The sequence below is a fragment of the Drosophila takahashii genome, chromosome X (assembly GCF_030179915.1).
Source record: "Drosophila takahashii strain IR98-3 E-12201 chromosome X, DtakHiC1v2, whole genome shotgun sequence".
NCBI classification, from domain to species: domain Eukaryota; kingdom Metazoa; phylum Arthropoda; class Insecta; order Diptera; family Drosophilidae; genus Drosophila; species Drosophila takahashii.
In genome coordinates, this window is record NC_091683.1 from 992,489 (window position 1) to 1,010,298 (window position 17,810).

General features: G+C 48.1%; 3 protein-coding genes across 7 annotated transcripts; 2 read left to right on the forward strand and 1 right to left on the reverse strand.

Annotated features, from left to right (window-relative positions):
* The first annotated feature begins 131 nt into the window (after positions 1 to 131).
* On the forward strand, positions 132 to 4,362 carry Mybbp1A (MYB binding protein 1a). Its single transcript, XM_017151160.3, has 4 exons — positions 132 to 569; positions 625 to 996; positions 1,069 to 2,349; positions 2,813 to 4,362. Exons 1-4 carry the CDS (start codon positions 237 to 239, stop codon positions 4,262 to 4,264), a joined length of 3,438 nt encoding a protein of 1,145 aa, XP_017006649.2. The 5' UTR covers positions 132 to 236; the 3' UTR covers positions 4,265 to 4,362.
* On the reverse strand, positions 4,360 to 6,661 carry Dredd (Caspase-8 Dredd). 2 transcript variants are annotated; one of them, XM_017151161.3, is made up of 5 exons: positions 6,465 to 6,661; positions 5,611 to 6,375; positions 5,193 to 5,555; positions 4,588 to 4,742; positions 4,360 to 4,531 (listed from the first exon to the last, which is right to left on the reverse strand). In XM_017151161.3, exons 1-5 carry the CDS (start codon positions 6,552 to 6,554, stop codon positions 4,399 to 4,401), a joined length of 1,506 nt encoding a protein of 501 aa, XP_017006650.2. In that variant the 5' UTR covers positions 6,555 to 6,661; the 3' UTR covers positions 4,360 to 4,398. The 2 variants fall into 2 exon arrangements, with proteins under 2 accessions (XP_017006650.2, XP_017006651.2); XM_017151162.3 differs by having other exon boundaries at positions 5,611 to 6,392; positions 6,465 to 6,611.
* Positions 6,662 to 7,800: 1,139 nt separating this feature from the next.
* Positions 7,801 to 17,740, forward strand: su(sable) (suppressor of sable). 4 transcript variants are annotated; one of them, XM_017151117.3, is made up of 6 exons: positions 7,801 to 8,176; positions 10,631 to 10,993; positions 11,076 to 11,302; positions 12,405 to 13,753; positions 13,821 to 13,945; positions 15,273 to 17,740. In XM_017151117.3, exons 2-6 carry the CDS (start codon positions 10,714 to 10,716, stop codon positions 17,252 to 17,254), a joined length of 3,963 nt encoding a protein of 1,320 aa, XP_017006606.2. In that variant the 5' UTR covers positions 7,801 to 8,176; positions 10,631 to 10,713; the 3' UTR covers positions 17,255 to 17,740. The 4 variants fall into 4 exon arrangements, with proteins under 4 accessions (XP_017006606.2, XP_044250184.1, XP_070075381.1 ...); XM_044394249.2 differs by having other exon boundaries at positions 10,634 to 10,993; XM_070219280.1 differs by lacking the exons at positions 7,801 to 8,176; positions 10,631 to 10,993; positions 11,076 to 11,302 and adding an exon at positions 12,011 to 12,123.
* The last annotated feature ends 70 nt before the right edge of the window (positions 17,741 to 17,810 follow it).

The following is a 17,810-nucleotide window of genomic DNA, read 5'->3' on the forward strand; positions in this document are numbered from 1 at the left end:
ATAACTTATAATTATATAACTTATAATTAATTATATATAGGTAATACAATTTTAATGTTCCACCCTACTATTCAAGGGAATACCCCATCTGTAAATATACCTCCCGATACCGATAGTCGCCGATAGGTTCACACAGCGATACCGATGGTTTTTCGAACTACACGTGCAAATCAAACAGCACGTTATAAAATAAATACAAGGAATTAACTTAATTTAAGCGTAGAAACTGCTCAGAAATGAAGGCCAAGGTGGACAAAAGCATAGCGAATGGTGGAGCAGCCAAGGCAAAGGCCAAGGGGGAGCGCAAACGGGCGAAATCCCTGAAATCCGAGGAGGAGGTGGACGCGGGCAGACCGGCCAAGTTGGCCAAGCTGCCCAAGAAGGAGAAGCCATCGGAGGAGCCCGCCGAGGAGAAGGAGAACACGCCGAGCAATGGCCACCAGCTGAAGGTGTCCCAGATCAACAAGGCCGTCTTCGGGGTCTTCAAGAAGATCCAGGCCAGTCCGCTGACCCAGAAGATGATCAACTCGCTGGTGGTGCTGCTGCGCGATGACACGGATGCGGAGCAGGTGGGTGATCTAGCTACTACAGGAGTTCCCCTAACACATATGTACCCTTTCACAGCGCACTGCCACCAGTTGCTATGTCCTGAAGCGCCTGATTCGTTCCACGGGAGCAGATGACCTCAAGGCGGTCAGCCTGGCCGCCAGCTATATCCACTGCATCCTCAGCGCCGTGCCCGCCATCGATGCCCTGGAGGTTCTGGACACTTTGAAGCGGGATCTGGCCGTGGGCAGTCAGCAGCGGGGCAAGGAGGACTCCCTGGCCGCCGTGGGCCAGTTGGTAACCGCCTTTTGCATCCTGCAGACGCCGCAGTTCGCCAAGGGAGAGGCCAAACTGGTGGCATCCGTCTACCAGATCCTGGCCAGCCAGCTGAAGGGCCGCGAGTACCTGGTGTCCATGTGTGCGGACATCCTGGCGGACTCTTTCAAGCAGGTGGGTTAATGGTTGAGCTGCTCCTCCTCCTCGGAAGGGTATAATTAATGATTCCTTGCCTTATATCCCTAGCTTCCTGCTGACATCTTCGAGGAGCACGTGTGGCCGCTGCTGCAGCCGCAGCTAAACAAGCCACTGGCTGGTTTAAAGGTCAACACCTACGACCTTCTGCTGGCCGTTCACCTCACCTATCCCTCTATTCTGTCACGCGAGCAGCTGATCGGCAGCTTGTGGCCCAAGAAGGCGGCGTTTGGGCAGCTCTTCGAGCTCTACTTCTCCGGCTCCACCATCCACAGCGATGGGGTGTACGCCAGACTGGCCATTTTCCTGGCGCAGGGCGGCAAGGACTTGCTGGCCGCCTGGCAGCAGTTCACCGATGCCAAGCAGCCGCTGAAAATGAATGCACAAAAGGCCTGCGTGATCCAGGTACTAGGTCACGTACTACTCAACGTTCAGCCGAAGGAGGAGCAGCACATCTTGCAGGTTTTCACGCCCACTTGTGTGCAGTTCCTGCTGCAGGAGCTGTCGGCGCTGAAGGGCGATAAGAGTGAGGCCAGGAAGCCCTCGCAACAGGAGCTGCGCGAGATCTGCCTTAAGTTCGAGGGAGCCCTGGTCCTGAGCTTCGAGAAGCAGTTGCAAAGCGAGGAGCTCAAGCTGCAGCTGCTGCTGAAGTTCCTGGAGCAGCGACTGCAGCTGGAGGCGGTGACCAGCCTGCCGCGTTTCGGCCAGCAGCTGATCAACCAACTGAGCGCCGAGAGCCTCCAGAAACTGTACGATTACTACAGCGATTTGCTGGGTTCTCTGGCGGATGAGGACCGCGTGAGCCGAGTGCACTGCCTCAACCAGATGCAGATAATCCTGCAGCACGCAAAGCTGGACCAGGAGGCCAAGTGGCGTCAGAAGCAGTTGCGCCACCTGCTGCTTGCCGGCCTCTTCCACTTGGATGCCGATCGGAAGCCCTGTGAGGCCGCCAAGGCCAGCGCCTTCAGTCGCCAGTGTGCGGAGCGCTGCGAGGAGATCTTCCTGGGCTCCCTGCTGCACAAGTGCTCCGGTCTGCCGGCTCTCTGCCAGCTGCTCCACAAGACCTTGAGTTACCTGACCAAGGAGCTTGGCAAGCCGGAGGCGGAGAGCAAGCTGCGTTCGCCCAGAGATGAGGGCCTGCAGAAGGCCTGGAAACAGGTGGAGAAGCTGCTGGCGAAGCCCGCCGAGGAGTCGGACATCGTGGGCCAAACCTTCGAGGCGCTCATCCTGTTTGTTTCCCTGGCTTTGTGCACGAGAATTCCCCTGTCTGTTAGCGTCTTGGAGGATCTGATTATTTGCAGGAAGAACGCGCTGGAGAAGAGCAAGAAGAAAGTAAGCATAAAGCCCTTGAGCATATATAGTATATAATAATATATATATATTTTAAGTATGTGGTAGAGCCTTGCAATGAATTATTTTGAATTTTTTGTTTTATATGAATGAATTAATTAGAATTTTGAGTTCAATGGAATGAATGAATTGCATGAATTCCGAAATAATTCAAACGACAATTTCTATTGAAGAAGAAAGGGCTATAATTTTGTGATTAAATATGCCTGAATTTTATTTACTAAGCAGTTAACATTAATTTGTTAAAAAATGTTCCACTTTCCACAAAAAATCTGGCAAATTCAATTCGAAATGAATTAGAAAAACATTCAATTTATTTCACATAGAATTGAATTAAACAAATCCGAAATTTCATGGCATGCTATGATAAAACAAAAATTGAATGATTCACGCAGGGCTTTAACTATAAACTTAGTTCCTTAGTAAATGTTCCCCTTTTTTTCAGGCCAACGAGGAGCTCAAGTGGCAGGATGTGCTCACAGATGCCCTGCTGCAGCTGCTCCTGCAAACGGGGCACTTCTGGCGCGAGTTCGTCAACCTGGTGGGCACTGCCCTGGTTCCCCACCTCGAGCAGGCCAACCTGGAGCAGATTCTCGAGGTGCTCAACATGAACAGGAATCCGCTGAGCAAGAAGGACGAGGGCGAAGAGGAGAGCGACGAGGAGAGCGAGGAGGAAGCCCCAGAAGATTCCAGCGAGGAGGAGGATGATGAAGAGGAGGAGGATGAGGAGGAAGATGAGGACGATGAGGAGTCCCACTTGGCCCAAATCCGCGAGAGCGTTCGTCAGGCTCTGGTCAACGATGGCGACGCCGACGAGGACGGCGCCAGCAGCGTGGACTGGAACGATGTGGACGAGGAGCAGGGCGCCCGCCTGAATGCTGCCTTGGAGCAATCCTTCCAGCTGTTCCGACCCAAGTCGCGCAAGGCGCAGGAGAAGGAGCGACCCACCAAGTCGGAGCGCATCGACAACACAAGTCTGCTGCACTTCCGCATTCGCGCACTGGACTTACTCGAGCTTTTCGTGGCCAAGAAACCCACTCAATCGGTGATTCTGGACGTGCTGCATTGCGTTTTCCAGGTGTACCGTCACTGCAGCGGCGACACCAAGCTGCAATCCCTGCGCGAGGCGAGTTTGAAGCTGCTCAAGAAGCTGCTGGCCAAGAACATTGAATTCGCGGAGCAGCAGGACACTTCACCCATTCTGGAGGCCATCGAGCAGCTGATGGCCAGCGGAGAGGAGCAGTCGGAGGAGGATCAGGAGGGAGGCAAGCAGCAGAGCAGCATTAACCGGCAGGCCAAGGGAGAGGTGGCCATTTGGCGGGACAAGTGCTTCGCCTACCTGGTCAGCCAGGGATCGGCAGCCGGGGAGCCCAAGCAGAGTGCCGTTTGGCCGCTGCTCGTCGAGTTCCTGCAGCTCTGGGTGACCCGTCGGCGCAGTCGCCTCTCGCTGGCCAGTTTCGAGGCCCTCTTCCAGTCGGGTCAATGGCAGGGAGTGGCTCCTCTCTCCGTTGTCCTGGCCTCCCACTTGGATGTGAAGAAGACGCGCAGCTTCCGGCGGGCGCAGATCCTCAAGCTCCTCGGCGAGCAGTTCCGACGACTCGAGGCGGCTCTCAAGGATAACAGTGCGTCTGGCAAGGAGTTCGAGAAGCATTTAACCAGATATGTGCAGCAACTGGAGACGGAGGAGGCCAGCAGTCCCAAGGAGCTGAAGCTGCTGCAGAAGATACTGGCCCAGGGTGGCCCCAAGCGGCAGAAGCTGCTGGAGAGGATTCAGGTGGTGGTTAGGAAGCCTCAGGAAGCCATGGAGGTGGAGGAAGATGAGGAGGAGAAGTCAGCAGAGGAGGAACAACAGAAAACTAAAAAGAAGGCCAACAAAAAGCCGAAGAAAAAGGTCTGAAAAGCCAGCTTAACATAAGAGTAACATTAGGTTTTTTGTTCTTAGGAAATATCTAAATGCTAAATTAGTATTGAATAATAAACTATGCAAGTAACTAACTTTAGACACTTTTATTTAACGAAATAATATTGCAATCACAGGCGAGGTGGAAAGTAGACGTGCTGGCGAAACGAGCTGTTGAACTTGGGCACCATGGACTCGTCGTTCTTGCCGCGCTTCTGGGAAACCTCGTTGGTGACGATGGTCAGGATGTCGGCAATGTGTTCGCTGCGCGTCAGAATAATAATAAGAAATTGAGTAAGGAGTAGGAGCTACGTATTCACCTGGCGGAGTGCTGATCGATGGCATCGCAGAGCCCCTGGATGAACCAGCTGCCCGAGTGCGTGTGCCGCAGGGCGGAGAATCCGTTCACCGTGGACATGGCGCGCACCATGTTGACATGCTGACTGGGCGACTGGGTGGTCACATCGATCTTGAACTGGAAACGAAGGCTATTGTAGGGCAAAGTATTGATTGTATGAATATCAGGGTTCGGAAAATAGCACACACTGTAAAAAACGTCAAAGTGTTATTAACATGTATCCCACATATGTTAGAAACATAAATTACACACACATGTCATTTGTGTTATTTACACGGCGTGTTTTTTACTCAGCGAGTTTTTAACACAATGAGTTTTTGACATTAAAGTGTCAGAATTGTATGTTTTCTATAGTATAAGAAATGTAATTTTCATTTGTGTTAAAAACACAGTGTGTAAAAAACACGTCGTGTTCATAACACATTGTGTAAAAAGCACAAGTGAGCTGTGTGTGTTAACAATTATTTTTCACATTCTAACACTTTTGTATTTGACACACATGTCAACAATTTTGCTTGTTTTTAACATGTGTGTTAATTTCCGAACTCTGATGAATATCAGGCCTACTGGCTTGTTTTCCTCGCCCTCCCGGAGCGCCTCCTCCTGGCAGGCCTGGATGATGAGCAGCTTGGGCTTGTTGTACAGCGTCTCGTAGCTGCAGAGCACGTTCTCGATGTCCGCTATCCGCAGGGCGATGCTGTTGGCCCCGTAGACGGCCTCCTCGAAGCCGTGGCTCAGGATGCACACGACCAGCGAGTCCTGCAGCAGGGATCTGTCGCAGGCACTGCGCACGAGCTGCACCATGTCCAAATGATCCACATTATCGCGCGCCTCCACCTGGTAGTTCATCGCGGAGAAGACCTCGGTCAGTCTTTGCTTATCCACATCCGTTCCTGCGCGGTTCTGCAACTTCTTAGACGGCAGGTATTGCTGTGAAGTATTACCTATTATAGGATTAACTTTGATGAGTACTTGGTTAACACACCTTGAGATCCTCGCTGACATTGCGGTGGAACCTTTGCTGGTTGATGATCAGCACGATGCCCGCCTTCTCGCGACTCAGCTCGAGGGCATTCCCTCGCCGGGAGGAGCTGGCTGAGCTAACTGAGCTGGCTGAGCTGTCCAGTTGCGTCTCCTGCTTGATGGCCACCAGTGGAGGAGCAGGAGGAGCCGCCTCCGGGGCATTGCTGTTGATGGTGTCTATAAGCAGCTTGGCCTGCTCCTGCAGATCATTGAACTTGAGGTGCTCAATCAGAAGCTGAACATCGCTGCCGGCGGCATTGATGTCGCCCAGCCGCAGGGATCCCCTGGTGAGCCAGTCCAGCAGGAAGATCTCCAGGTAAGTGGGATCGTAGAAGCGCAGGGGATCGCCCGCCTGCTGACGCGCCACCTTCTCGCCCACATCCAGGACCAAGCGACCGCTCTGCGCCAGCGTCAGCTGCTCGCAGATCCTGTAGAGACTCTTCAGCAGCGGATGCACATGCAGGGCCACCTCGGCGACGTGGGGCAGGTAGTGCAGCCGCAGCTCCTGCCAGCGGAAGCCCAGGCGGCGCAGCACCTGGCGGGCGCCCACAATGCACAGGGCCTCCACGAGGTGCCTCCGCCAGGCGTCTGGCCGGGATTTGGCGTACTGCTGGAGGAGATCGCTGGGCGGGAAGTCGGCTTCCGATCGCGTCATCACCAGCAGCTTCTGCAGGATGTAGGTGGCGTGCGAGTGGTCGTCCCCGTGGAGCAGGAAGCAGAGGCCCACCTGGAAGAGGGATTGCTCTTAGATGGGAGAATATGGAACCTGGTTACTCCCCGGAAATTAGTCACTTCCTCGCGGATCGCGAGGCTCACCTTCTGGGCAAAGTTCAGGTCGCGCTCCACGTAGACCAGGTCGTCCAGGTGGATGGCGTCCAGCTGGGTCAGCAGATTCGCTCCGGCCATGTTGTGCGGGAAAGTACCAGTTTGTAAGATCAAATTCGCATGAAAAAGCGAAAAAGTTCGGATTTGTGGTGCGGTCAGGGCTGCCAGTTCAGCTTTTTTCCCGCCAAGTGGTGGGCGACGTCGCTAACTTAGCGGGGTCACCCACCTGATCTTGTGATTTTGTAGGCCGATAACTGCCGATAAGTTGCCTTGCATTGCCTTTAATTAAATAAATTAATTAAATTAGCATATGAAATGCATGTGCTTTCTTTAGCACTGTCGTAAGTACTTGAAATTACGATGCATGTGCGCAATTCTGAAAAAAAACATCTTTAAGGAATTCTTTTCTCTCGACACTAGGCTCAAACCAAAGCTCTTGATTAGCACTATAATATGTGAAGATATAAGATAAGTATTGTCCTGAAAAATGATCCAAGGATACTCAAATTGCTTGGCATCAAGAATCTATCTAACAAAAAACATATAGCAGAGCAAAATCATCAAAATCAGAAATATGTGTTTACTAAGTTTCAGGCTTTTTGGCTTGGTTGATATCCTGAGTAATATGTTAATGCTTTTCAGTATACAAAATTATTAATTGTATTATTACGGCAAAAGAAATTTTAAATAAAAATAGGAAACAAAACATTGTAAAAAAAAAATCTAATAAATAAGCTAGACTCAAAGATATCAAACTGAAGCTGCTAAAGCTCATACCCACTGTTAGCAAGTAGTTTTAAAAAACAAATATTTGTTTATTTATTCTACCAATTTTTTAGCTATAGGGGATTATTTACAATGTTTTTATAGATAAATAATTGTATTACTATTTAAAAACAATAAACGTCGCTGCTCTTAACATTTCTGTTAGAAAGCTCTGCATTTTAAAGCGCCACTGCGGACGAAAAGGGAATCAAATATCGCGATATAATTATTTTTATTTTTCCCATCCCAAATGTTAAGATACAACGTTTTCTTACATTGGCAGAACTGTTGCGCCGCTGCCGCTGCTCTGCCAATGTAAACGGTGCATCCTAACATTTCTGTTAAAAGTCGCTGGGCCTAACAGTTTAAGGCGCCAATCTGGTGGAAAAGGGAAACCATCGCGATAAAAATATTTGTACTGAGCTTAAAGCTTTAGAGCGCCCTCTGGCGGAGAGGGAACCACATTTTTAAAAATAAATCACGGTATAGTATTTTTACCCTCACCCGAAAACACGAATATTTCGATAGGTTTGCGATTCCGGCCACTACCCCGAACGGTCCCACCACTCATTGTTGAATTTCGAACTAAAAAACACCTCCTGACTACTATGTTCTGGACGAAAAGTTATTAATTTAATGTTTTTGTATATTGTATTCTGTCCATGAGCGTAACAGAGACAGACTGAGAGAAAGGGAGAGACTGAGAGACAGGGCCGCCGCAGGCAGAGAGACAGAGAGGGCGAGAGCGAGCCGAGCGGGTGCGAGCGAGAGGTCGCCGCAGGCACGCACACACTTATGCCTGTACATATATATAGTATCAGCAGAAAATAAGTCGAAAAAGTCAAATTCGCACTCGGTTCTGCGAGAACTCAACGATTTTTTCATACCTACATATGTATGTACCCACGGCTGCGTCATCAAAAGCGAATACATCAGATGTATGTCAATGTATAGTATATATGTGGCCACGACTGTATGCCATATATGCCTGTATATATATCTTTATTCACCTACTGTACCACTTCCACATTATGTAAGCGGCGCCGCCAAAGTCGAACAAAAATCACAAACAGGAAATCTGAACTCTGAAATCCGAAAGCGAAAAGCCAAAAGCAAAAAGCCAAAAGCAAAACAACGAACCAAAAATTCTACCTATAAACCGAAAACCGAACAGCAATGTTATAAAGAAGCACCGAAAAGTTGTAAATGTTCCACCTAAAAACAGAAATCGCACGTAAAATCACGCTAAAAAAAGTAAGATCGAAAACAAATTGTTTGTTTGGCATAGTTCCGAAATATCTGTATGTACTCCACTGTATATGTACCCATGTCTGTGTATGTATGTCGCACTGGGGCCACGCCTCCCTCGCCTACGTGTGTGGGTGTGAGAAAGGGACGGCTGGCGCAAGCTGTTGGAAAGTACATACATTTGTTTTTGGAACGCCAGCAAAACAAAACAAAAATGCGTGCTTTTTCGTTCACTGTATGTCTGTATGTACACTAGTATATAACTGCAAACTGCGCAGCTGTGTTTGGCACACGCACACACACGCCTGCCGTTTACAGTAGCATCCAGAGAAATTCGCACAGCAAACAAAAAAGCAACCAACAACCAAACTTTCTTTTTACGCAAACTTGAGAAATTGCATTGATAATTAAAGACATTCTCTTTTCCCCACAACACACACGCACATGTACATACGCACTGGAAACCTTGTGTGTCTGTATGTATGCCCTGCTTAGGTCATGGGTGTGCGAGCGAGACAACAAGATAAACAACCGCGAGTAAGAATTAAACACGCGCTCGTTATGTGCGTGTGTGAGTATCATTTGACACATTTGATTTTGTTATTTTCATCAATCGACATGATTTGCATCAGTTACATGTCATCAATTTGTATGCAAACTACAAGTGCCAGGTGCATACATACACACAGACACACATATGTACATACGTGCAGATATGCGCGTGTGACTTATGTATAACGGTTCATATCTTTTTCACACAATAACAAATAACAAAAAAAAGTCTTGCTTCCAAAATCAATGGAAAGATTGGTTGCGGTTGCTTTCCACTTTCGCCTTTCGGTTTTCAGAAACTGTTTACGTTTTTTATTAATTCGGAGAATTTAGATTTAAGTGGTTTAGGCAATTCTCTAAGTGTAATATTATTGTTTTTAATGAGTTATACAGTGGTCAACAAAAATGTGACACAAAAGCATGCTGCACATTTACTAAGTAATTAATTAAATTCTTTTTATTTAAAAATAATTTTTTTATTTTTAAATTTATATATTTTTTAGAAAATCAATTGTTATTAACAGTTTTATTAAAACGTTAATTTTAATATTTTAATAGTTTAGAAAAACATTAGTTTATTAATCTGCGAAATGTCATTTTTAATTTGCAGGATGCTCAGATGCCGGTTTTTTCAGTTCGTTTTAAGATAATCCCAACACAGTCTAAATCTGAGGTCAAGAAGGACCTCCACGACATTTTAAAAGTTCCCAGTTGAACTCTATTGTTTTTATTTTAAACATTATGTCACTGAATCGGTATGGGATAAAAATATTTCCCAAATTCTATCTTGACGTCAGGTTTAATCTGCGATAACATAATCTAATTATTGATCTAATCACTCTTATTAGACGCAGAAAGACAGAATTAAAGTGCATCTTGCTTACTGTGCCAACATTTTTGTTTCCCACTGTATGAAAACTGACTAGATCTGAAAATTTGATTCAAAAAGCTTGATATTTTTATGATCATATTTTGGTCTTGCAATTACTGCTTAAAAATTATTTATAAATTAATTTCTAAATTAGCTTTAATACGTTTTTAATATTCCTATGTAGCGTAGCATTTCGAATTTTATACATTTTGTCCGGCTTTTCGGAAAAAATAACTTTAAAGTAAGATTAGTATCAGATATTCTAAAAAAGATACAAATTATCATTGAATTTGAAATTGGCAATTACATTTTCGACTGTCAAATTTTTCCCTGTGCAGATATAACCTAATTAAGTCAATTAATATCACATTACAGTTTGCCACTTTGTGTAATTGAGATAACGAACTATTAAATGGCTTATTTTATAACGTAGCCAAGAGGATGAGGTACACTTTTAATACTCCCATTATTTCAAAGCCAGAATATTTAGTTTTCAAGATTACACCCCCCTTTCCACCAATCAGGAACGTTTGCCTTTAGTGTTAACCAATTCCTTTCATTCAGTTTTAAGTTTCGATCGCATATGTGGTTAGGTTGGGAATTTACTCTTGAATATTTCGATATATTTACTCATAATGTAATGTAGGGCTAAATATAGAACACTTTCAATATCCATGACCCTTACCAACCAGAGGTTCTCCAAAATCTCTTTTATTTGCAGCAGTCTTGCATGAGGGGAATCGCTTTTCTCAGGTTTACTAAGAGTTCTACCGCCAGCGAGAGATATAGGCTATAAAGACCACAATGTCATCCACTTTGGCGGATGCGCCGGTGATTGACTTGGTGGAGGATCTAGAGGATGGCGAGATCGACGACGATGACGAGGAGGAGGAGCAGCCAGCGCCGCCAAAGATCCAGGCCCAGAAAAAGGTTTCCCCAGCGGATGAAGAGGTCCAATTTGTGGGCGTTGAGCTTAAGAACAAAATCGCCGACGAGGATGTCGTCTATATGGGACTATCGGCTGATTCCACAGGTCCACAAAATAGCAATAGCAGCAAGTCCAAGAAGCCCAGGCCATTGGAAGGTAAAAGCTCAGGGGGTTCTTTGATTTAGCTTGATTATATATTTTATTGATTGTATTTCCTTGTAATCTTGTAATTCATTAGATGATCATGCTAGCAGCATCGAGAATGCCATTGCTAATGCCTTAAAGAAGAAGGGCATTGAGCCGCCAATGCCCAGGATGCGTTCGTCCAACCAGGACATGGGCGATCTTTCCTTGGAGGGACTAGCCGGGGAGGGAAATCCCCTCCAGCAGCCAAGTCGCAGCAGCAGGCGAAGGAAGCGCAAAAAAGAGCGCGAGCGAGAGCAAAAGAAGGACAAGGACCACCAGGTGAGGCCCTTTTCCAATTTCTTCTACCAATATCCAACCTCTTATTCTTAATCATTAGAATTCCTTAAATATCTCTAACCATCTTTGATTTGTATTTCCGTAATTTTCGCCCTAAAATATCAGTTTTTTTTGCGAAAACAAAGGAAATAATTGCCCAAATATGGAATGTCATACCTTGTTGAACTCGTAGCTTAATTCTGAATCGTTTTGCGTTTAAGTCTCGACATTTTATTTTTTGCCATTTTTTGCAAAAAATCATGATGTAACCCCTTATCAAAAATGCGAAAATTGGTAAAAAATTAAATTCTCCCAAAAGTGATGGGAATCGTTAGTTTAGGTTCAAAACAGTCAGTCGCTTAGCCGTGGGCCTTGATTTGTCCAAATTACGACTGAAAAACTGAAGAAAAAGTTTATTTTTTGTCTATTTATTTTGAAGACCTTCGGTACATTTTAAAAAAACAAAACACTCTCAGGGGTGTCACAGAAATCTATGTCAACGAATTTGGATTGAATTCTACGTAATAATTACATCAATACAAATCCTATTTGTATTTTATATTTTTAAAGATTTTAAATTTAGATTTCCTATTCCATACACGAATTTGTTGCATACTCTACAAATACAAATTATTTTCTTACACGAGAACATGGTAATCTTGGCAAATGATGTAATAATGTGTTTAAGCAGCGTATCAAACATCCATGACGGATTGTTTTCCCATATAGATCACTCCCTTGTCTTTAGTTTCCGTCTTTAGTTTGGCATCAGCTAGCAACTTGATTGCTGCATGGTTCTGTTTAGCTGGCTGCAACCCAGCCAGGTGGGTATAAATATAAGGCAGGGTCCAAGGAACCCGTTTCCAGGACAAGGAATTGTAATTTTCTAGTAATTTTTATATTGGTATTTTCTGGTTTTTATATGGGATGGGTTTTATTACTTTTTAAAACCCCTGATTAATTATTACTATATTAGGATTATTAAGTAGGAACCCAAGTATTTTTATGCATGAGATATTCCTATCCCATGATATCCTAACTTAAATATCTCATTTATCTCCATTTCTCCATTTAATCCTTTGCTTTCCGTCTTGATCCTCTCCAGAAACGGTCGCGCCGTGAAGATGGCGACGTGTCCAGCGTGGCGGGCGGTGCTGGCAGTGATGACATGGACATGGAGTACGAGATGATGAACGTGCGCGGCGGCAGTCCGCCGCCCGGAGGAGTAGCACCTCCCTCCTCCGGCGGCGGTGGTGGTGGTCATTGGGACGACGGCTCTGGCGCGGGCGGAGGAGGCGGCGGCGGTGGAGGCTACGACTCGCAGCAGGACCCCTACAGCAGCTACGATTCCTACTCCGAGGAGGAGGCATCCGCGGCACCTGGGCTGATGAATCAGCGGCGGCGAATGCGACGGGAAAGGGAGAAGGAGCAGCAGCAGCGGGGTGGCAACAATCGCAAGCGGAGGGATCGCGATCGCCACGAGGGCGCCGGCGGAGGAGGAGCCAAGCGAAATCGCCGCGACTCGGGAGGCGAGGGAGGAGGTGCCGGCGGCGGTGGACAGATGGAGAAGATGGGCGGCGGCGGCGGCGGAGGCGGCGGTGGTCGCATTGAACCCCGCAAGCTGGAGCTGTGCAAGTTCTATCTGATGGACTGCTGTGCCAAGCGCGACAAGTGCTCCTACATGCACAAGGAGTTCCCCTGCAAGTACTACTACCTGGGCATGGACTGCTATGCCGGCGACGACTGCCTCTTCCATCACGGCGAACCGCTGACCGAGCAGCTGCGCAACATCCTGCTGAAGCACATGGAGACGGCGCCCAAGGAGATCTTGGGTGACTTTAAGCGAATATCGAGGGACATTGCCATGGGCCAGATGACGCGACGGCACGAGCAGTTGTGCGAGCAGTTCAAGCGGGAGAACACCTGGAGCATGATGGGCAATGCGGGGATGGGCAGGCGACAGGATCAGCAGCAGCAGCACATGCAGATGCAGCAGCAGCAGCAGCAACAGATGCAGCAGCAACAACAACAGATGCAGCAGCAGCAGGAGCAACAGCAGCAGCAACAACAGGCGGGTGCCGAGTGCATTCCCTCGCTCCTGGACATGGTCATCAATCCGCCGCATCCGGAGAAGAAGCGAAAGTCCCGCTGGGCTGACAAAACGGCCGCCAAGGCGGCAGCGGCAGCAGCAGTAGCTGCCCCAGAAACGGGCAACACATCGCCGGCGGCCAAGCCATTGCCACCTCACCTGGACCTGGCCAACCTCAGTCACGTCCTGAGTGCCGAGAACATGGCCAAGCTGAACAAGCTGGGCATCACCAACCTGGAGCAGATGCTGCAGGTGCCCTTTGGCCAGCTAACCGAGGCGGGGCTCACGCTAGTCGAGCTGGGCGAGATTCAGCGCAAGGCGGAGGACGCCAAGCCACAGACAACCCAAACCGAAACGCCAGTCAGGTAGGCTCATCACTTGGAAAGCCGCATTCTTATCAGCTACTTACGCTTATATTTACTCTTTCCGCAGCACTCCCGTTGCGAAGCCAGAAACGGAGGCCAGCAACAGCAACTCCAACAGCAATGGCTTCATCATGGTGGACTACACGCAGTATCTGAAGGATGCACATGTCAGCTTCTCGGGCAACGATCCGCGTGAGTTGAGGGATTACTTGATATTTAGCTTTAGAAAGATTTTATACCCTAGGAGGGGGTATAATGATTTTAGTCAGTCGATCTAGCCATGTCCATCTATCCATCCGTCTGTCCGTCCGTCTGTCCGTTTGTCCGTATACTTCCACGCAAACTAGTCTCTCAGTTTTTAAGCTATCGGGATGAAACTTTCCCAAAAGTCTTCTTTCTATGGCAGGTAGTATATAAGTCGGAACCGACCGGATCGGACAACTATATCTTATAGCTCCCATAGGAAAGATCGGAAAAAAAGGTTAACAAAATTCTAGCTTCTGTATTTTTTGAAATATTTACCTTCTACTCTTGGGAACATTATTTTTTAAATTTCTGTATTTCGAATTAAATTTTAGAAAAATCGGATCACTATAGCTGCCATAGGAACGGTCGAAAAATTAAGGGAAATTAATAGGAAAAAAACAAGAGAGAACGCTATAGTCGGGTTGGTGTCCCGACTATCTAATACCCGTCACTCAGCTAAAGGGAGTGCGAGGGAGATAGATATATAATTTTTGATTGCGTATAACTTTTTAATGAATGGTCCGATTTGAAAAATGTCTTCTACATTTCGATATACACAACAAAATTGCATTTATACTTCTCGGAAATCTTTAAAGATGTGGGCGCAGGACCCATTTCAAAATCGTTAGTGGGCGATTGTGGGCGTTAGAGGGGGCGTGGCGCTCGGCTAAAATAAACTTGCGCTGCGTAGGAAGCCAAAGAATATGTGTGGGAAATCTCAACCTTCTAGCTTTTGTAGTTTCTGAGATCTCAGCGTTCATACAGACGGACAGACGGACAGACAGACAGACAGACAGACAGACAGACAGACAGACAGACAGACAGACGGACATGGCTAGATCGACTCGGCTAGTGACCCTGATCAAGAATATATATACTTTATGGGGTCGGAAACGCTTCCTTCTAGCTGTTACATACTTTTGCACGAATCTAGTATACCCTTTTACTCTACGAGTAACGGGTATAATTATTATTACATTCTCTTCTTCTCACATTTCAAAATGTCGAATTAAATTTAACAAAATTCGGACGTCTATATTACATAGATTCCAGAAGAAGGATAAAAAAAATAATGCCAAAATAATACGAAAGCAGCTAAAATTTGGATTGTTTTAACGTATAAGCAAGTAAATCTAAATTTAATGATTTTATAAGTTAATAGGAATGATCTCAAGATTAGATTTGAAATTAAGATAGGAAGAGTAATCTAATTTTACACCACAGCTTGCTTTAAATCACCTTACTCATTGACTTCTTCTCCGTTTCATTCAAGTGGACGACGATCGCGATGACGACGAACAACTGGTCATAGACGATGGCAACGAGTCCACCGCCGAGGAGGAGCAGCCGGCAAGCAAACAGCAGGTGGCCAAGGCGCCGCCAGTCGCTCGTCAGGACTCTGCCTCCGCCGAGGAGGCGCCGCTGCCCTCCGTCTTCGATTTGCCCAGCTTCATGAGCAACATGCTCCAGCAGGCAGGTCAGGCATCCAGCCAGCAGCTTCTGCCGGCCAGTGCCACGTCGCCCACCCAGGAGACGGCAACTGGCCAGCTGGAGCCATCGGGGGGCCCCAAGTCGGGGGTGCCGCCGAGCAGCTCCACCAATGTGTTCAGCCGGATTCTGTTCGGCGACAAGCAGGCGGATCCCGAGGCCAGGGCGGCCTTCTACCGCGACATCATCCGCAATCCCTTCAAGGCGCACAGCGGCGACGGGGACGTGGACTCGGCCAATGAGAACTCCAACTCCAATTCGCGCTCGCTGACGCCGACGCCCACGCCGGAACCGGGATCGCAGTCGCCCAAGCAGGAGGAGATGCCCGAGTTGCCTGCCATTACGCCTGTGCTGCCGCCCACGACGCCCTCGCTCTACGTGCGTCCCTCCATGTACGACTTTGACCCATCCAAGGTGGAGGAGCTGCAGCGACCGGAGGCGGGCGAGGAGCTGCGCCAGCGGGACACGGACATGCGACTGCCGTTCGAGCCGATGAAACACTATATGCCCGCCACCGAAATCGATGCGGCCATCTTCTCGCACACGCCGCTTCGCTGGCAGCTGCAGGAGGTGTCCGTGGAGGAGGCCAGCTACGCGCAGATCCGGCTGAGTGCCCAGCACAAGGAGCAGCGCGACCTGAGGGATCCCCGCATGCGTCGCATCCTCGGGCTGCCCGAGATGCCGGATAATGGAGGAGTCCTGGGTTCAATGGGAGGCAGCTTATCGGGAGGAGGCGGAGGAAGCTCCTCCTCGATCAGCGACTCCTTTGGCCGTTCCGGGGCGACCATAGCCTCGCCGGAGTCGGATACGAACGCGATACGCGATGCCACGCCCAGTTCTCCGCCCCCGACGCTGGCCCATCTGCCCTCCATGAGCGTACCGCCGCCATCGATGAGCGTGCCGCCGCCCAGTCTGCCCGTGGAGAAGCCCCAAGTGCGGGCAGATCCGCGTCGCGATCCCAGGAGAGCCCACCTTCAGGCGCAGGCGCAGGCGCAGGCTCAGGCGAATCCCGCTCCTGCCACCACATCGAATGCCACCGGGGGCAGCAAGCAGATCTCCGAGATCCGCAGCCTCATGCAGAGCTCCAACTGGTACAAGAACCTGGGCAGCAACAACAAGATCATGGTCAACCAGCAGCTCGCCTTGGTCTTCACCGAGCTCAAGAAGTTCCACCAGCTGCCCGAGGATGCCCCGAAGATCTTCGACGTGGGCTTCATCGTGAACAGCCCCACGTTGCAGCAGATCTTTGCCAAGCTCTACATCTTTGTGGACGACAATGGTCAGGTGGTGCAGATGCCCGAGGAGAATAATTCAGTGGGTGGAGCAGCAGCAGGCGGCGGAGGAGGAGTGGTGCTGCCGAATCTATCGCAACCTCCACCAAATCTGGCTCAGATGTTAAGGGTACCACCGCCGAATATACGAATGCTACGCATGTCGGGAATGATGATGCAAATGGGGGCGCCTCTGTTCAATCAGCCACCTCCACGAGCTGGACTGCTGGGAATGCCACCCAATGGAGGAAACCAGGGTGGAGGACCAGGACCTGTGCCCAATGGCAATCCCTTTAATCCCTTTGCGGGCGGAGCGGGCAACAATGGAGGAGGCGGCGGAGGAGGAGGAAACAACATGGGCAACATGGGCATGCCCTTCAAGAATTTCAACAACGGAAATAACAACAACAATAACAACAATGGGGGCGGCAGAGGTGGACACTTTCCAGGTGGAGGAGGAGGAGGAAACAATCGCAATCAGCGGGGGAGGCGGTAATCAGCGAGTGTCGCCAGGATAAACCAACAACATAAAAGACTTGTTATGCCAAAATGATGTTGATGTTATGCCCCATGACCCATGCCCCATTTACCCCAAGTAACCCGGCCTTGTTTCTCCCCCCACTCCTATTTTTTTTTTATAGAGAATCCGGGCTTCGACTGCTTTGTACATTGTATTCTATTCTATTCCTTAATTCCCCATCATTGTCACTATTTTTTTGGCTAGGTGTAAGGACGAGCCCTTATAGCATGTAGCCCTACTACGTACTGATAAATGTAGTTAATAGTAAAACGAGAAAAACAGAGAAACTTAAGAAGGAAAAGCTGAGGAACAGGAACAGAAACAGAAAGTCAAGTAGAATTGGTATGTGACCTTTTTTACCGAGCTCTTTTGAATAACGTAGGATTAAACTGTTTATTTGTGCGTGTACTACATTGATAAACTAGACATACCAACTACAAATAAATAACATGTTTTAAGTAATGCCAGGCCTTGACGAAAGTGCAGGAGAAGTTTGGGAAACTAGATTATTAGTTATTTGTGTTTAAACTAC